Source organism: Cuculus canorus, chromosome 10 (assembly GCF_017976375.1).
Source record: "Cuculus canorus isolate bCucCan1 chromosome 10, bCucCan1.pri, whole genome shotgun sequence".
Classification (NCBI taxonomy): Eukaryota; Metazoa; Chordata; class Aves; order Cuculiformes; family Cuculidae; genus Cuculus; species Cuculus canorus.
In genome coordinates this window covers 9,388,165-9,404,725 of record NC_071410.1, presented here as the reverse complement: position 1 = coordinate 9,404,725, position 16,561 = coordinate 9,388,165, and the positions used below count along the sequence as shown (strand labels likewise).

The 16,561-nt window shown below is 43.7% G+C and overlaps 1 protein-coding gene across 8 annotated transcripts in view; it reads left to right on the top strand.

The window, feature by feature from the left end:
• HTR2C (5-hydroxytryptamine receptor 2C) overlaps nucleotides 1-6,927 on the top strand; it is a 266,373-nt gene extending 259,446 nt beyond the window's left edge. For 7 of the 8 annotated variants that reach the window (XM_054076039.1, XM_054076040.1, XM_009565889.2 and 4 more), the window contains one exon: nucleotides 3,010-6,922. In XM_054076039.1, coding sequence (XP_053932014.1) covers nucleotides 3,010-3,836 — 827 coding nt within the window. In that variant the 3' untranslated portion in view covers nucleotides 3,837-6,922. Of the gene's footprint in view, nucleotides 1-3,009 lie in introns of all 8 variants that reach the window. The other variant, XM_054076041.1, reaches the window with a different exon arrangement.
• Nucleotides 6,928-16,561: the final 9,634 nt, after the last annotated feature.

Genomic DNA, 16,561 nt, shown 5'->3' with positions numbered 1-16,561 from the left:
TACTTCGTGAATGAACATTTATAGACTTTGGAGTTTTTATTTCAAGTAATATGTGTTATAGAGGGCTCTAAAGCATACAATTATCCATGCAAATACAATCTCAGTGTAATGCCGTTGACTTTATCTGGCCACCTCTCACCACTTCCCAAATATTTATAGTTTGATAGAGCCAAGGCATTAGAAGGAAATGGCCTTAATGATAAAGAGTCAATGACTTGATGTAATAAAGGTTGTTGCAGTCACATGGATTTGGCACAGGCAAGAGAACAAGGGTTAATATATCAGAAAAGAGGCAACTGCCTTACTAAGGGTCATCTGGTCAATATTGTCATGTAAAAAGAAACAAAACTGAATCCTGGAACTATCACTTATGCTGAGGAATCATATGCTATAATCATGGAAGGCATTTATAATGATTACTTTTCTGAACAAATTCCTTTATAGATAACTGGGAAGTGATACTTTTATATGTTCTGCAGTATCCTGAAAAACACTTAGCTGGAATGGGAAAAATGCCCAGGTTAATCTCTTTAGCGTGTTACTCTTTCTGTTTAGAAATTCAGAGTCCAACAGGATTAGTTCTAGGACCTGTGCTGTTCACGGCAACCCCCAAAAAAGCAATCCATACACAACAGTGGCCTCAGCATTGGTTATTTCTCAGGTGAAGGAGCTAAGAAAGGGCATGGCCAGCCCCACAGATATGCCTGCTGAGCGAGTGCTCACAGCCAGCCAGGTGGCCAGATGGTAGGAAAGGGGAAAAAACCCACATTCTCCTGCTCTCTAACTGCTGGGATGTGCAAGTTTTTTTCCTTTCTTTAAAAAGACAGAGGGGAATTTGAAATGGAGGAGGATAATCAAAGGCATAAAAAGAGTTTGGCTTGAGAAGGAAGTAGATAGAATAGCATACTTCAGTTCCAAAAGACATATCAGACAATAGAGATGATAAAGGCCTATAAAATCACTGAGAGGGTGGAAAAGGTGACCAGAGAATGATTATTCACTGTTTCTCACAGCAGAGGAATTGGGGGGAGTCAAAGCAAATTATCAGGCAGCAAATTTAGAATAAGCAATAAATACTTTGTTCATATGACAAAGAAATAGGGTGCGGAACTGAATGCTGCTGAGTATTGTAGAGTTATAGGTGAGATTTAGAGTTCACAGTAGATAAGATCTCTCGAAGTTTATTTTAAAAATGAGGTGTAGATGCAATTTCTTGCTGTGGAATTTTCTAAGCTATCACTCTGACAGCTGCCCCAGTTTGTACCATGGGACCTAAATTTCTGATACCTGCCAAAGACAGGGCCAGATGAACCCATGATATTCTAATTGGATCTGACCCACTCTGTCATTTTGATGTTCTCGTGTACACACAGGTTGTGGTATTCCAAAATATGTTGTTGATTTTGTTGGTTTTGGCTAAATCTAGACAGATTTCTTTGGAAGGTTTTGGGTCTGTCCTGGTGTGGGATTGAGCCCCGCAGATCAATGGACAAAATTTGGATCTCAGTACACATGAAAAATACTGAAGTGAGATATAGTACTCTAGCATGAGTCTTGTATTCCCTCTCCTTTCTGCCCTCACATTAAATTGCTGATAACTTACACAAAGTAGAATAGAGAAGTTATGCAGATATATATTCCTTAGAGGAAAACAGTGTTGGAGGACGTTAAGTAAATGCATCTGAATTAAAGCTATTCATTCTTCCATTCCTTCACTCCATGAGGACAAATGAGCAGCTTGCAGTGGGTGCATGCTACTATGTGCAGTCCTGGACAATCATGCTCCAGGCTTGACATGCTGTCTTCTCTGCCCATGTGCCAAACACAGACACAGCATGGACACACAGATGTCTGCAGAAACCCTTTGTGTAGGACTCCCGCTTTTGCTTCAGAAAGGCCTGATCTCCTGAAGTTCTGGGCAAATAAGCTGTTCTAGATTACACTGAAGAGAAAACTAGATCCAAAATGTTCTTAGGCTCGCTTGTCTGCCATTAACGCCACGACTATAAAAAGTGCTGTGCCACAAGAGAAACTGCCTTGGCAAGTGCAGTGATTCCTGAGGCTTATTAGTCCGTTTAGTGCATGGGAGTAGCTGGAGACTGTGCTGTAGTTATTATTATAATTGAATCATTTACAGTTTCCTTCCTTTCAGCTACAGGGTTTGTAGCTGCAGTTCTGATTTCAGACCGTCATGTCACGCTGATTACCTTTTCTACTCTCATATTGCCTGTTCCAGTTTTTAGCCCCGTATTCAAGATAGAGGGATAGGAATCAAGCAGATGTGTGCTGCAGCCTTTTCATTTGACTATGTAATTGGCTTCTCTAAGAATTCAAGCGATTGTCCCTGCAGTGCTTCTCAGTTTCATACTGCTTGTGAGTGAAATGCCTGGGCAAGCAGAACTCGTAGAGAGCGCTGTCTGCTTGCACCAAGACAGCCAATAAGGACCCAGAAAGCCAGGAGCTTTTCTTACATGTGTCTGTGATGCCATGGCAAAAGTGGCCAATTTTCTGTCAGGATAATTTTAATGTCTTTAAGAAACTTGTTTCTAAATCTTCATAGCTGTGATTCTTTTGCATTTTGATAATTTTCCTCTTTAAAATTTGCTACTGTCTACCCTGTGTCAGTGATTGCAACACCTCATGCCCCAAACCAGTGGGCATGGAGTGGCCAGCTGGAACAGAGCAGGGTAGCAACTGCCTTTTCCATATGCACAAATTCCAGTTAATCTGTGAAAAGGAATGTAATAAAGGAGTTATGTTGTATTTACTGTGTCAGCCGTGGAGCACAGGAAAGCTGCAGTTGTTCCCAGTGGAGGGTGTTCATCCCTGGAGCTGCCTTCCCAGGAGTGTTGTTACATTAGGTTTCCCCTTCCATCTGGGAGTAGTAACTTCTCTTTCAAACAGCTTTAGGCAGCAGGCTGAATGCATGCAGGACTTGCATCATCTCAGCTGCCTCTTTGGAGCCCTCTCCGTCCAGGTAAAGTCTCTTTTTTGGTCTCGTTCTTCTAGGGATATCTATGCCCATTCCAGTCATTGGTTTGCAGGATGACTCCAGGGTGTTCGTGAATGGGACCTGTGTCCTCAATGATGAGAACTTCGTCCTCATTGGATCCTTCATGGCGTTCTTCATCCCTCTCATCATCATGGTGATCACATATTGCCTGACGGTCCAAGTCCTGCAGAGACAGGCAACGGTGTTCATGTGTGGAGAGGTGCCCAAGCAGAGGAGGAGCAGCGTAAACTGCCTCAAGAAGGAAAACAACACAGAGAACATTTCAATGCTTCACAATCACGAAGGAGCATCTCATTTGAACTCTCCTGTAAATAAGGAGGCAGTGCTTTTTCGGAAAGGGACTATGCAGTCTATCAACAACGAGCGAAGAGCCTCCAAGGTCCTGGGCATTGTCTTCTTTTTGTTCCTCATCATGTGGTGCCCATTTTTTATTACTAATGTTATGTCTGTCCTGTGCAAGGAAGCCTGCGATGAAGACCTCTTGAGTGAACTCCTTGATGTGTTTGTTTGGGTGGGGTATGTTTGCTCTGGAATTAATCCCCTCGTATACACACTCTTCAACAAAACATACCGCAGGGCTTTTTCCAATTACATCCGTTGCCAATATAAGAACAGTAAAAAGTCAGCGCTGCGGCAGAATCAGTGTCTGAATGTTGCTTCAACAGCTTTATATGGGAAAGATCTGACTTTAACTAGTTATCGAAATGGTAATGAATTCAATAGCATGGAACTAGATGACGAGGGCCTTGAAATGCAACCAGGGACTTCAGAGCTCTCCATAAACAGCTGTAATGTTGTCAGTGAAAGAGTGAGCTGTGTGTAGAGGTGGCTCACACAGCCTTTCGCTACGGTGTATCTGTAGCCAAAATATATTGTATAAAAATGTAAGTGTTGGTCAAAGGACAATGTAAATATTGCATTCTGAACAAAGCTTTTTTTTTTTAAAGAAAAAAAAGAGTTGTCTTTCCAGTCCAGTACTTAAAATCATATAATTAATATACTGCAGTGAAGTTTAAGGTCCTATATTTACTGTTAATACTAGATCAGAACTATTAATTACTTTGCATATGTCATGGACAAAATGTTTGAATTCTTCTTCCAGTGCATGAACAAAAATGCTGAATATTTATCTCAGGTGACATTTGCTGGAGTCCAGAATGGCACGTTAATAGTTATATATCAAATACATGCTATTAGACTTGGTCAGTATAACTTTCTTTTTCAAGTTGACAGTAAATATATACTTTAAATCCTCACCCCTATTTGTGCCGTGTAAAGACTGTACGGAAACCTGGCAGAGAGACATCACGAAAGCATAGCGACTATGCAGACACCTGGCCAGACATGTCCTGGTGTGGGTAGTGGCTTGCTGTCATACTGGGGCATTCTTGTACTTCAAGGGATCTCTGTTAAATTTTTATTCCCTCTCCAATCCTGCTGTTTTCTTTCCATTCCCTGGGAGGCTCTGGCTCGCCAGGGAAAGGTGGAATATGCAGGTTTTGTGTGTTTTTGTGATCCTAGCTGGGATCACTTGCACACTTGGAGAAGAAGCACAAGAAACAGTGAATACCAATTATCTGCTTCAATCATTTTATAAATGGAGTGCCTCAGATTTATAAAAAGTCCAAACTGATCTTACAGACAGTCATCTGCTCTGGGATGGAACAAGATGTTCTCAGTGTGGATGGCACTGCCTTCACAGGTTGCTTGGGTGATTAGGGTCTTTGGCTGACCCAGAAAAGAGCGCTTTGGCTTTATAAGAGCTCTTGTCTTCTCAGTTCTCACATCTATTTATTTCTGAGCCTGTTTAGCACCTGCTTTCAGTTTTCAGCATCCTGGGACTTGTGTTGCTGGTGATAAAACACTGCTTTGGGTGTAGAACAGAAACTGCCGTGCATGTGGTGCTGGTTGGGGTCAGACTGTGAGGTGCAGGATAAACCTCCCTGGGGGAATCTAGGACAGAGGCATACACGAGGGTCCCTGCTCATTTCTCCTGTCTCAGGAAGGGGTGGGCAGAGTTGGAAAGAGTGTGACTGGTATTATTTGCTGGTGAAGTGGTTCAAAAGCAAAGAATGGCCAGAGACAGGAAGGAAGCATTAAGCCTAGATAGAAGATTAATCTGTATGAACTTTTAAATTGTTTTTATTCCATTTCACTCCCAAAGTAAATTATAGTATATCATATTGACACCACTTACATCTTAATGAAAGCACCCACACTGGGCTTAAATGCAGTTTCTGTAATCTGCTTTTAATTCGCACCATGTATAATTTGAATTAATTTTCCCGTGTTCTCATGTAGCAAAACCCTCCAAGGCATCATGTCTTTCTGGCACTGAACCTCTAGGGTGATGCCTCTCATTCAATTTTGCTTGTGTAGAGTATTGCCTAATGCCATATATCACTCATAAGGTTTTTACATCTTCATTAACTAATTCTGCAGTGCCCATCTAACACAGATGCATTTAGCATCACTGACAGCCTCTGGCTATGAAAATCCACAGAACAGAAAAGCTTACGCTAGGCATGGATAAATTGCATTTTACTAACATGAACTGCTTTTATTCTAAGCTTGTTGTGTTCATCCCACTAAAATTAACTTGTAGAAGAAATGGAAAATTCTGCTAGTTTTTTAGCACGGCACCATTCTGTTGCATTGCTGTTTACGGCAACAATCTCTCTTAAGTCCACTACTGAAACACAACACATGAGTTGCATCTGCTGCTGGATTGCTTCCAGCTTAAAGTGTTCATAGTCCTTCTCTCCTTCATCCCCTCCTGTGAAAAATCCATAATACTCCCATGCAGACAGGAGAAGTATCCCAGTACGGAGTGAGCTTACTGCTTCCAGAAGACAGCAGAGATGCACCGTGTGCCAGCGTGCTGATACTACTACAGGCTTGAATGCTCAGGAATCCACTTGCCTCTCCAAAAAGGTCTGGTAATCAGTAGGAAAAGAACTGGCTGGAGACACAGGCTTGTGCCTTCACTGACTGCCCTTTGCCCTGAGTGAGATTTTATTATCTCAAACAGTACAGAAAAATCAAAAAGATTGCGTTACTTTATAAGTCTTTTTTTTTTCTTGGATAAATTCTTAGCACATCTTTTCCGAACATGTATATATGTGTGCATATATGTATGTGCGAGTGTGCACATATATACATATATATATATATTTAAAAGCCAACCACAGACTTTATAAGCATTTAGCAATAAGTTGAATTACAATGGCTTCTAGCGCGTCTGAATAACTCATTTTCCATCGCATTCTCAGATTTGATATAAGTCCACACACAGGCATTGTCTTCTCATAGGAGCGTTTACCTCTTACCCTTGCCAGTTCTGTTGTATGGTTAACAATGGAACCTACTATATTTGGATGTACATAATGGGAATTGAACAGAGAATCTACAGATTTTTTATAAATGTTTTTTAAAAATTTAGCACCAGAACTGTAAATACATCAACCGTTGCTACTCAGCTGGACCTGTTCTGATGTACGTCACTCGTTTAGATTAACAGACAAGGGGTCTGCCTTACAGTGCCTGTGTTTTCTCCTGGCAAGTGGGTGATAACATTTTTGTTAGTGGTTAAATACTGTCACCCAGCTTCCTTTGGGTCATTCACATCAGGGTTTTGTGATGCTGCTATTAATTTATTAAAGAAAGTTTGTTGGTTTAATCATTCTTAATTTTTTTTTTCATGGTCCACCAGAAAATAAATAAATTAACGTTCCCTCTCTTTCTTTCATCTGTCCCCAATTAAAATCTTCCCTGAGTGACCAAAATGCAAAACAACAACAAAATATGAGGATGAGGTTGAGGATGACTTTTATTTTTCCTCCCACACTTGAAGTGTAGCCCACAGTTGCTTAATCACAAAAATGAGTGTCAGCAGATATCTCAGCACTTCCAACCCCAAAACTTGTTAAATAAGATAAACTATTCCCCTTCTTCTCCTTGCTTCCTGCAGGAATAGCTGTTAAAAATGGCATTTTTAAAATGGTCTCAATTTGAAGAATGGATGTAGTTCTCTGCAGCTTAACCAAAGTCAGGTTGCTCCCACAGCAGCTTTGCTCCTCCTGAGCTGTAGTCATTAACAATGGTGGTGCCTCAAGAAGCCCTGTCCTGGAGCTGCCTGCTGGGAATACCCACTGGAAGTTTTGTGAGTCCTCAGACCTCAGCTCAGGTATGGTTTTGTCTCATTAATAGTGTGTGTGGTGGTGGTTTGTTTTGAGTTTGGACTGAACAAGTGAAAATAGTTCCTTGGAAATGGTTCTGTAGGCTGAAATGTGATGATTGCTTTGTTTCCTAAACCAGATGGGAGCCGTGCAGGCAGGCTGACTGCGAAACTAAGCTTGCACATGGAGACTTCAACCCAGCAAACAGACCACCTCATTTGACTCGCACTGGGGAGCCTGGTAGTGGGGTCAGCCCCTGAACCTTTCTGAGCTGTAGGGTCTTGCAGCCTTCCCCACCGGAGGCCAGAAGCGATGCTGGCCACGTCTCCTCAGGGGCAAAGCCTTGTGGCTGAGCAACTTGGCTTCCAGACCTGAGTTGTCTCGCCTACATCTGTTGTCCTACAGAGCCAAATCTGGGGTATAGCAGCCGTGGACTCAGACACAATGGCTTTGGGGACCTCTGAGGGCCTCAAATGCTTTCCTTTAAGAACAAGAGCCTGCTCCTTCAGTCCTGTGCTCGCTGAAGATAATAGCAGCTACCCAGAGACTGTGGCATTTAGGAAGCAATACGGTTCAGAGCCAATGATGAGGAGCCTCAAGGCATCCCACCTCCGCATGGTTCTCCTTGTTTTAATGACTTGTGACTCAGCAATAGTTTTTATCTGAACAACAATTTTATCTGAACGAAGCTAATGTTAGGTGATGTGTGAGTAATCAGTATGATAGGTATAGTTAGTGCCTTTTTCTCTGTAGAGGCACTCATTGCAACCACCATTTCTTCCAGACAGCCCTCCACAGAGATTCATCACTGACCTGGAATGTGGCCAGTGCTCTTCCCTTCCAAGCCAACAGGCTAACTACAGTCATCTGATGTGCTGAAGCCATGAGGGCCCTGGGTATGGAGACACAGATTCCAAAGGAAAAGCAAATTTGAAACAATAAAAAGAAAACCACAAACAGCTTTGAGCTAATGAAAGGTGTCTGATATTCTTGCAGACAAATTATACTAATCTGGCATTCCAAAAGCAGCATGCATCATGTGATAAGTATACAGATGTCTCTTGAATGGTTTTCCACCCTGGGTAATAGTATCATTAGAACAGCCACATGCCAAGCCAAGAACTGCACTTGGCTTTGTCTCCATATCAGACTGTGTTGGAAAAGACACCAGAAGTTTATTCCTGGGAAGAAGTATATAAAGACCACCCAGCCTTAAGCAGGTGTAGCAGAACAGAGATGGGTGGATGTACGCACACATGAACACACATCCCAGAGCCCCCAAGAGAGCCACAGGAGATATCATCGTGCTTCAGTCTTCCGTTGAAAAAAAGGGAGTAGCTGAACAGCTGGGGAGGAAGCTTGTGATGGGGAGATCAAATACAGCTGTGAACTGCGGGCTGTTCTAGTGATAATGTAGTGGTGGGGTGCGTGTACCAAGAAGTGCTTTTGTTTTTTCTTTTTGAACTATGAAGTTATTGATTGCTCTGCCTCTCCCTTGCTTTTCTTTAAGTCTCAGGTCTTCCGCTTGTTTGCCCTTACCCACTCTGAAACTTGTGCTCTGAAGCTGTGAGAAGTCAACAAAATATCTGTGTGATGTGTCATCCGCCCTGGGCTGTACAGGGAGATGGAGAGTCATCAGGTGAGTGATTTTAGATATAGACGAGACAGACAATCAATGCAGCAAGGCATGCTTCCTGATTAAGAAGCACACCAGAAGACTGTTAACAGTCAAGTGCGTGAGCTACTCACTGAAATTTTTTTCTTTAAACTGTCCTGAATCACAAGTTCTGCTGACAGCCAGGAGGGTGTGTTGGTACATGGGGAGGGAGTCTGGCAGTGTGAGGCACTCTGAGGTGCGCGCTGCTCCAGGCAGCCCTCCTGCACAAACCCTCTGCTTGTTTTTACCACCAGGCACAGCATATCCTGGTACACTGCCCGGCAGGATTTACTCCACTCTGTGCTAAGCAGTGCAACTGCAGAAAAGGTTGCAAAAGCCTTGCCTCCTGGTCCACAACTTCAAAGGTTTGGGAAGGGGATAAATATCTAGCTGTCACCACTGACTGCTCTAGGGTGGTGAAAGTAAGAGAATTACACAGGCAGCCAATGGATGAAAAATTATTGTGGAAAATTATTGTGAAGGAATCCTTGTTATATCTCTCATGAATGTTGCCTTATGTTCTGCCTCCCCCAAAAATGAAGGATCTCAGCATATAAATACAATTTCTCCAGCAGTTTTCTGGGATAACGGCTGCTGGTTTGTCGCTTCAGTGGGCTACCAGCACTTCAATGACTTGGAAAATGAATCATGCAGCATCACACAGAGGCATGTTAAATCCAGCATTCTGAATTTTCCTGTGCTTGAATTGTAATTAATTCAACAAATTGGATAGATTAATGTTCAATCAAAATATAGCCTAATTATCCAATGTGTGTTTCTAATAGGATCTAATTGTGGCATTTAAATTGCTGATACACTAAAAAACAACATGTAGGCCAGTGCCTGTTAGACCACTGCGTGGTTGCATTTGTTAAATTTAGAGTAGTTTTACATCTATGTGTGCTGCTGATGTTAAATATCTCGTCCTGCAGAAGAGCAAGTGGGTGCCAGTGATGGATGCTCATGAAAACCACTGAAGATTTTAATCAGGGTGTTTTTCCATGACTGAAGGCTCAGACAACTCTTCTGTGACTTTTTTTTGGGAGAAAGACTTCTCTCTTGCAGAGCTCACACTTCCCAAAGATCATGGTAATGCTCAAAGCAATAGGTATGTGCAAATACCCAGTAGAGATCACAGCTGTGTTGCAGGTTCCTCCCCTACAGGCACCAACAGTTCACATCCCAAAATGTCTTCATAGAGGATCCACAGGTCAGAGCAATTCATCTGTGAAGCCATGACAATGTTTATTCCCTTCTGCTAAGAACTCCCATTCTTTTTGCAGCGCAGCCCCAAAGTTGGCACACGGGTGGGCTAACCCTCAATTGAGTATTTTGTCTATCTTCCACCTTTTTTAGGTGTTGCTGAAGAGAAAGCTGCCTGCATCCTCTGCTGTCCTATGCTGGCATTTAGCAAAGTGGTGGGACGCGTTGCTGACTCTGTGCAATAAAGCAGGTAATGCAGCAAACCGTGGTGAATAAACAGTGTTTTTCCTTAGCCAGATCTTGACTCCTTGAGGGTAAATGAATGTGATTGCCTGTTGTGCTGTAGTTTGTTGTCAGTTCCCCTTTGAAAAATAGAGCTCTGCGTTGGGCCTGAGCAGCAGCTCAGGTAATAGGCACGAAGGAGCAGCACAAGTCCAGACAAGGGTGTAGAGAGACCTTTTAATGACAAGAGAGCAGAAAGCTTGGCTTGTTCCTCCTGGCAGCCAAAGGTGGGTGGAAAAATTTCTCCATCAGGACATCAGGGAGTGTTTGTTCTGACTAAGGATGGCAAGGAGTTTTTTTAGGCTAGAGAAAAACACTGGCATACAAAAAAGGCGAGAAACAAACTAGGAATTAGAAGCAGGTTTCCAAAAACTGGAGCCTGGGACTGCACTTTCTGGTGAGGGAGCAGTAGCAGCAACTGAAAAGCTTATTAAGGGCTGAGCTGTTGCATTCATGCATGAATTTATGCTGCAGGGGTACAGCGGGATGCCCCGGCTCAGCCCTTATATGCTCAGCCTTCCCGGCTGGCAGAGCTCAGGCACCAAGCCAGCCATCTGCACAGCAGCACCTCTGACCTCCACAGCAACGCGTCCCAAAGTGTAGGAAGAACAAACATCTTGAAACAAGAACGCTATTTTTGTGCTACAGTCCTTCCAAGTCCTAGCAAAGCTATGAAAAATGCTACAGTTTTGGAGGAAAGGCAGACAAGGCCATGCCAAGTCAGTGCATCTTCCTGCAAGTAGGACAGCGTGAAGTCAAGGGATCGTGAAGACTGTGGGTTCCCAGCTCTGAGCCAGCCCCAAATTGTATGAAGCAATATTTCATTTGCATTTTCGGAAGCATCCGGAATCAATCAGCTTGGCTAGCCCAAGCCTCACTGCATGCAGTCTCATAAGGAAGTTTTATTTACCCACAGCAGAATTTTTATAGACACTTAGTGTTTTTGGAGCCGGTCTCACTCTGCTCTGGAGAGCCGAGGCATTGAGGTAATGTCCTGTTGGGCTGCTGGTGTAGTTGAGAAAATGCTGATGAGCAACTTTAAGGGCTGAGAGCCTGCTTTGCGTTTGCACTGCCTGATTTTTTTTTTTTTTAATGCTTTTCTTTGTCACTCCATTTCCAACTGTGCAGCCAGGAACTCCATGCTCTTGCTTCAGTAAAATAAATTGTGTTGTTGACCTTTTAAGCTCACTGTTGTTAAAAGTGGACTCATCTGAACCCGGCAGGCAGTAAGATTATTGTTTTCTCAGTGTGAGCGTTTCTAAATAAATGGGAAGTTTCTAAATAAATGGGCAGAAACTTCTGGGCAGCTACCAACCAAGACCAATTTGAGAGCCCTAAAGGTTGGGACGTATTTCTGGTTCAACAGTCAAAACCTGGATCATCAGGTAAAAGGCAAGGACTATCCTCGCTGGGCTTTATGCATCAGATAGAGCCTGCTCTGTGGCACAGTGGCTCTCCCAGGGCAGCCCTGGCTCTGTGGTCAGACCACATGAGGGTACAAACGATGTTTGAGTACCTAGAGGCAGGATAGGAATCTGCATCTGTTGTTTCCTCTCCCCTGTAAATTTTCTGTAGCAATCCCATGGGATTGAAATATAGCCTTGAAATATAGAGCTGCTTTTCCCAAGGATGTGTTTCTGTTTGGTATGCATGTTTTCTCCAACACTGTATGAATTCCAGTGAAGAACATTCTGCCACCTTTCGTTTGCTTTTAAGTCATAGATATGTAGATAATTGCATGCTATGAAAGGAATGAGTTCCCTGGTTTGTAAAAAAAGTTTTTTTTCCCTAAATGAAAATGACTCCTACAAGTCACTGGAGCTTTGGTGAGGTGGGACACCCAAGCACACCAAAGGTGTGACATGCCTTTACCACCTCCCTTCACAGCTTCCCAGGCATGGAAAGAAAACACATAATTTATGGATGGTCACTGATGACCATGGTTCCAATCCTCCCACTGCAGCTGCAGGAACTTGGGGTAACCTTTTACACCTTCCAGCAAAGGTCGGGTGATGTACCCTAATTCCATATCTCAGAGAAGGCAGCGCTGCTGAGTGGGCTCTCGTTGCTGTCGGAGATGAGCAACACATCATCGTGGACCACAGCAGGTCTGTCACTATGTCTGTCAAGCCCCAGTGTTTAAGGATGTGCCTGCACTCAGCTCTCTGTGGACGCAGACCTGCTCAAACACTCAGGTTGTTTCCTGGGCAGAGACATCAGATAAGGAAATGTCAAGGCCACGTTTAGGATTTTTAAATTAGTTGCCTTTTCTTTAAAACATGTCTAGTGGCATAACACTTACTGAGATGGTGTTTTATTTCCTGAAGTAGAGCAGTCCTGTAGTACATCTGGACGGGGATCTGGTACAGGAGGCAAAGCAGCCCAAGATGCCAGGGAGGGGAATACTCCGTTTTGGTGTGAACCTTGTGGTGGCCGTCATTTCTCAGCTGGTTGTTTTATCTCTCTGTACTCCAGGAAGAGAATCTTGACACAGACAGTTTGCAAAGCCGTTTCAGCTGTTCAGACAGCTCAGCCACAATATGTTGCCTCAAATTGTTTTGTTAAGCAAAAGCATCAGCTGTAGTTGTTTGCCTTGAAGCTATGAGAACCAGAGAAGCTCCTGAGAAAACTGAGTTTCTACATAGACATGAAGAGCTTGACAGTGCTCTTGTATGTACTCTACTGCACAAGACAGTGAGCTGCAAACCTGCTGTGCCCGTGAAGCTCTTTAGATCTTTGATTATATCATTAATTACTGCACTCCCAAAGCCTTGACATCTGAAAGCTTAAGCCAGGACATCTGAAAGCTTAAGCCAGAAGGGCTGAGCCACTTTACATCCTTTTAAGATCTAGGTACTCCCTAAAACCCCAGTGGCTTGGGGATGAGTGCTGAGACCTGTGGAAGCTCAGGGATGGGTGCTGAGACTCGTGGTGTCTCGGGGATGCAGAGGCAGATGCCAGTCGGGCAGGGACATACAGGGGGGCGAAGTTTCCGCTTGGTTGAGCCTCCTGAGGTATTTCTGTGTGGGTGCTCAGTGGCACGAGTGTGGGAGGGAGGGCAGGGGCTGGTTTTTGCTGGCAAATGCCATGGGAGATAAGCTCCGGTTAGTGCCATGAGGCACGAGGGGTCAATTTACTCAGCGGTCAGCCTGGTACTGAATGATGGAGTGAAGGAGTGACACTGATCTGCTTAGCAGTACAAAAAAAAAGAATAAAACGCAGCTATCAGTGAGACAGCCATTGTCCTCTCTATTTTCATGCACTAAATATTGAATTCTGGCTTAAGCGATGCAGCACCTGCTTGGTTCCTCCTCTGTGTCCAAGCACAGATGCTGACACCCAGTGGCCGTGGAGTTTTTAGTGCCTGTACCAAACGGAAAACAAGCAGCGATGGCTCAGCCAGTGAGATACAACTTCTATATTTTCATTTCCTCAAGTGCAAGATGAGTAAAGAGCTACTGAAGATGCCATTCTTGCTTTAGGAGTTTCAGCCATCAGCAGGTTTGTAGTGGTTGAAACCCTTTAAAATGTTGTATTCAGAGGCCAGTCAGAAAAATGAAAAAATACGAGGATGGATAATGAGGAAACAGAAGGTAAACTGGCTGGCAGCTTGAAAATAGACCTCAGTGAGAGATGGAGAGTAATTTTGTGATTTTTAGAGACCTTGGCATTCGCCTTCCCTGTTTTGCTACTTCCCAAAAGCACTTAGAATATGACAGATGCAAATTGATTTTGCATTTCCCTGCAGCTTGCACAGGATCATGCTTTCATATGTTTGACAAGTATTGACATTCTCTAGGGGAAAAATCACTGTAGGAAAAGTTGATTTCTATTCTTCAACAAATGACAGGAAAAAAGACCCTAAACTCAAGGGTATGCAGAGGAGTTCTCTTTGTATGTTTGGCAACGACATTCCTCACCAGACCTGTAGGGCTAAGACAGTAAAAACACCAGGGAAGCCAGGCATAATCTGGGAACGATAGGAGCAGAATATACCAAAGGAGGGATTTTGAAAGCACTTTACCGAAAATATTAATTATGGACTTCAGTAAATGAATCAAGCCACTGTAATGCAAATATTGTGTGGAAGAAATAAGTAAAGTGTAATTCTATATATATAAGGGGGAAAAGCATATTACTGAAATTCTAGGAAGGTTCAGGATGTTAGGTAGGACTATCGGCTGACCACCTGTTAGGATTAAATTTTGCACGTGCTGCAGATGTGAGAAGGCAGGTGGGTGGTGTCTCGATGCTGCTGCAGCAAGGACCCTCTGCAGGGGTGAGTTTGGTGAGCAGGGAGCCCTGCACTGGGGCCAAACACAGCTTTCCTTACCTAAACTCTTCTGTAAAGCTGCAGCATACAGATACCATAAGTAGATGTACTTAATTTATCACTCTGTTACTAGGCAGGTTTCTAGGCAGGCTTCAGCCTAACTTTTATATTTTGTGGTTACTGAAATAGCTGTGATCTTTTTGGGGGTGAATTCTAACTGTGGAGGTACGACAGCCATTCCTTTGCCACCTCTTACCTGCACCTGTTCTCTTTAATTCTTCTTCCCTTCTTACCTCTTTTTGGACAAAATTAGGCTAGAAATTTTAACCTAGCTTAAACCTGTCGAGGTGGTCATGGTTGCTGAACCATTTGGTCCACTCCAAATGCCCACGCCCAGTATTCCCACATGGTGAAGCGGGTGAGATAGCATCGAAGTACCCGGGGCAGCAGAGTGGGCTCTAGCTGCCTGCCTCACTTTTCCCCTGGGGGGAAAGTTCACAACGCACTCCTCTTTTTACTAGATTTTTTAAATTGCAGAGGCCTACCAGGAGAAATTTCCAGTAATGAAAATCTCAATGGGATTCTTTCCAATAGTCTTCTATTGTTATTGTTAGTGCGGTAACTGCTACCCTGGAGGCAGTTCTGAAAGCTAATAACCCAAACCCTACCCAGTTCTGGAAACACCCAAATCCCCTAGTTCCTAAAAGTACCTAAAAATCCTAGAAGGAACTTGGCTGAGCGTCTCTGCTCATCCTGGTCTGGCAGAACAGGAGCTCTAGGCTTGGTCCTCCTGGAGACTGCCCTGCCCTGATGGCTCATCGCTCCGCAGAGAGGTGCACGCAGAGCAGCCGCCAGAGCAAGTCAGGGCAAAATATTGGTGCTGTGCAAGTCAGGGGCAGCGGTGGTGTACGGCTGTGCTGCTTGTCACTGCAAAAATCCTGCTGGAGACCAGAGGCGGAGGGAAGGCGCCTCTGCAGCTGCCTGGAGGGCACTGAGCAAAGAACTGCTCTCTCCCATTGCACAGAGGACAAAGTGCTGTCCTGAGCCTCCTACATCCTGCCTGTTGTATGAACCGTGCATTCCCTTCAATTGCTCCGATGAGCATGTTTTGGAGTTGTCTGCAGGCCAGGTCTCACTGAGCTGGGGCTGGGGGCTGCTTCTGGGCCAAGCCAGCTTTATTCCAGCTTCCTTTCATGGTTCCTTTCACCTTCTCTTTTGGATCAGTCAGTGCTTTACAAGTCCAACTCCCTTCTCCAATTCGAATATGCTGCATTCATCAAGGCCAAATACAGTATTTCAATGCCCATTGCATGCTCATGGGTATGTTTTTAAACGTAAAGCCATACCATGCTGGCTGGCCAGAAGATCTAAGAGTCAGTAAAGGCAGAGGTTGTGTCTCATCAAAATAACAACAGCCAAGAAAATTAATTTCTGTTCCAGTCTGTGCATAGACCATTTTTTTCTGGTGCTTTCCTCCTTTGGTTGCTCCCCAAATAACATTGGGTTGTTGCCCATTTAGCAGTGAAAGCAGCTGATAGTGATTGAATAATTTTGCAGTTGGATGTGTAAGACAGCACTTGCTGTGTTGTTTTGTGCCTGATTGGATTAGCATGGCTCTTTACATAGCTGATTGACGCAAACTTGATTTTCTCTCCAAGCTTCACAGAAGTTCCCATTTTTAATAAATGCTTCTACAAGAAAATATGTTTTCTGGGTTGTTCAGATGACATGAAAGCACACTAAGCTTTTAGGTTTTGAGCTGGCTAGTTCTTTGACCAAAAAAAAAACCCATGACAGTGTCTCATCTAGTGCTGATTTTTTAATTCTTTTTGTTGTCATTACAGGGAATGGTTCCTTAAAAACCGGTCAGAAATGTTATCAGCTTGAATACACGGTGTTGAGTCATCTTGGGTGCTTCATTGAATTCTGATACAAACGCCTGCTTCCTGGAGAGG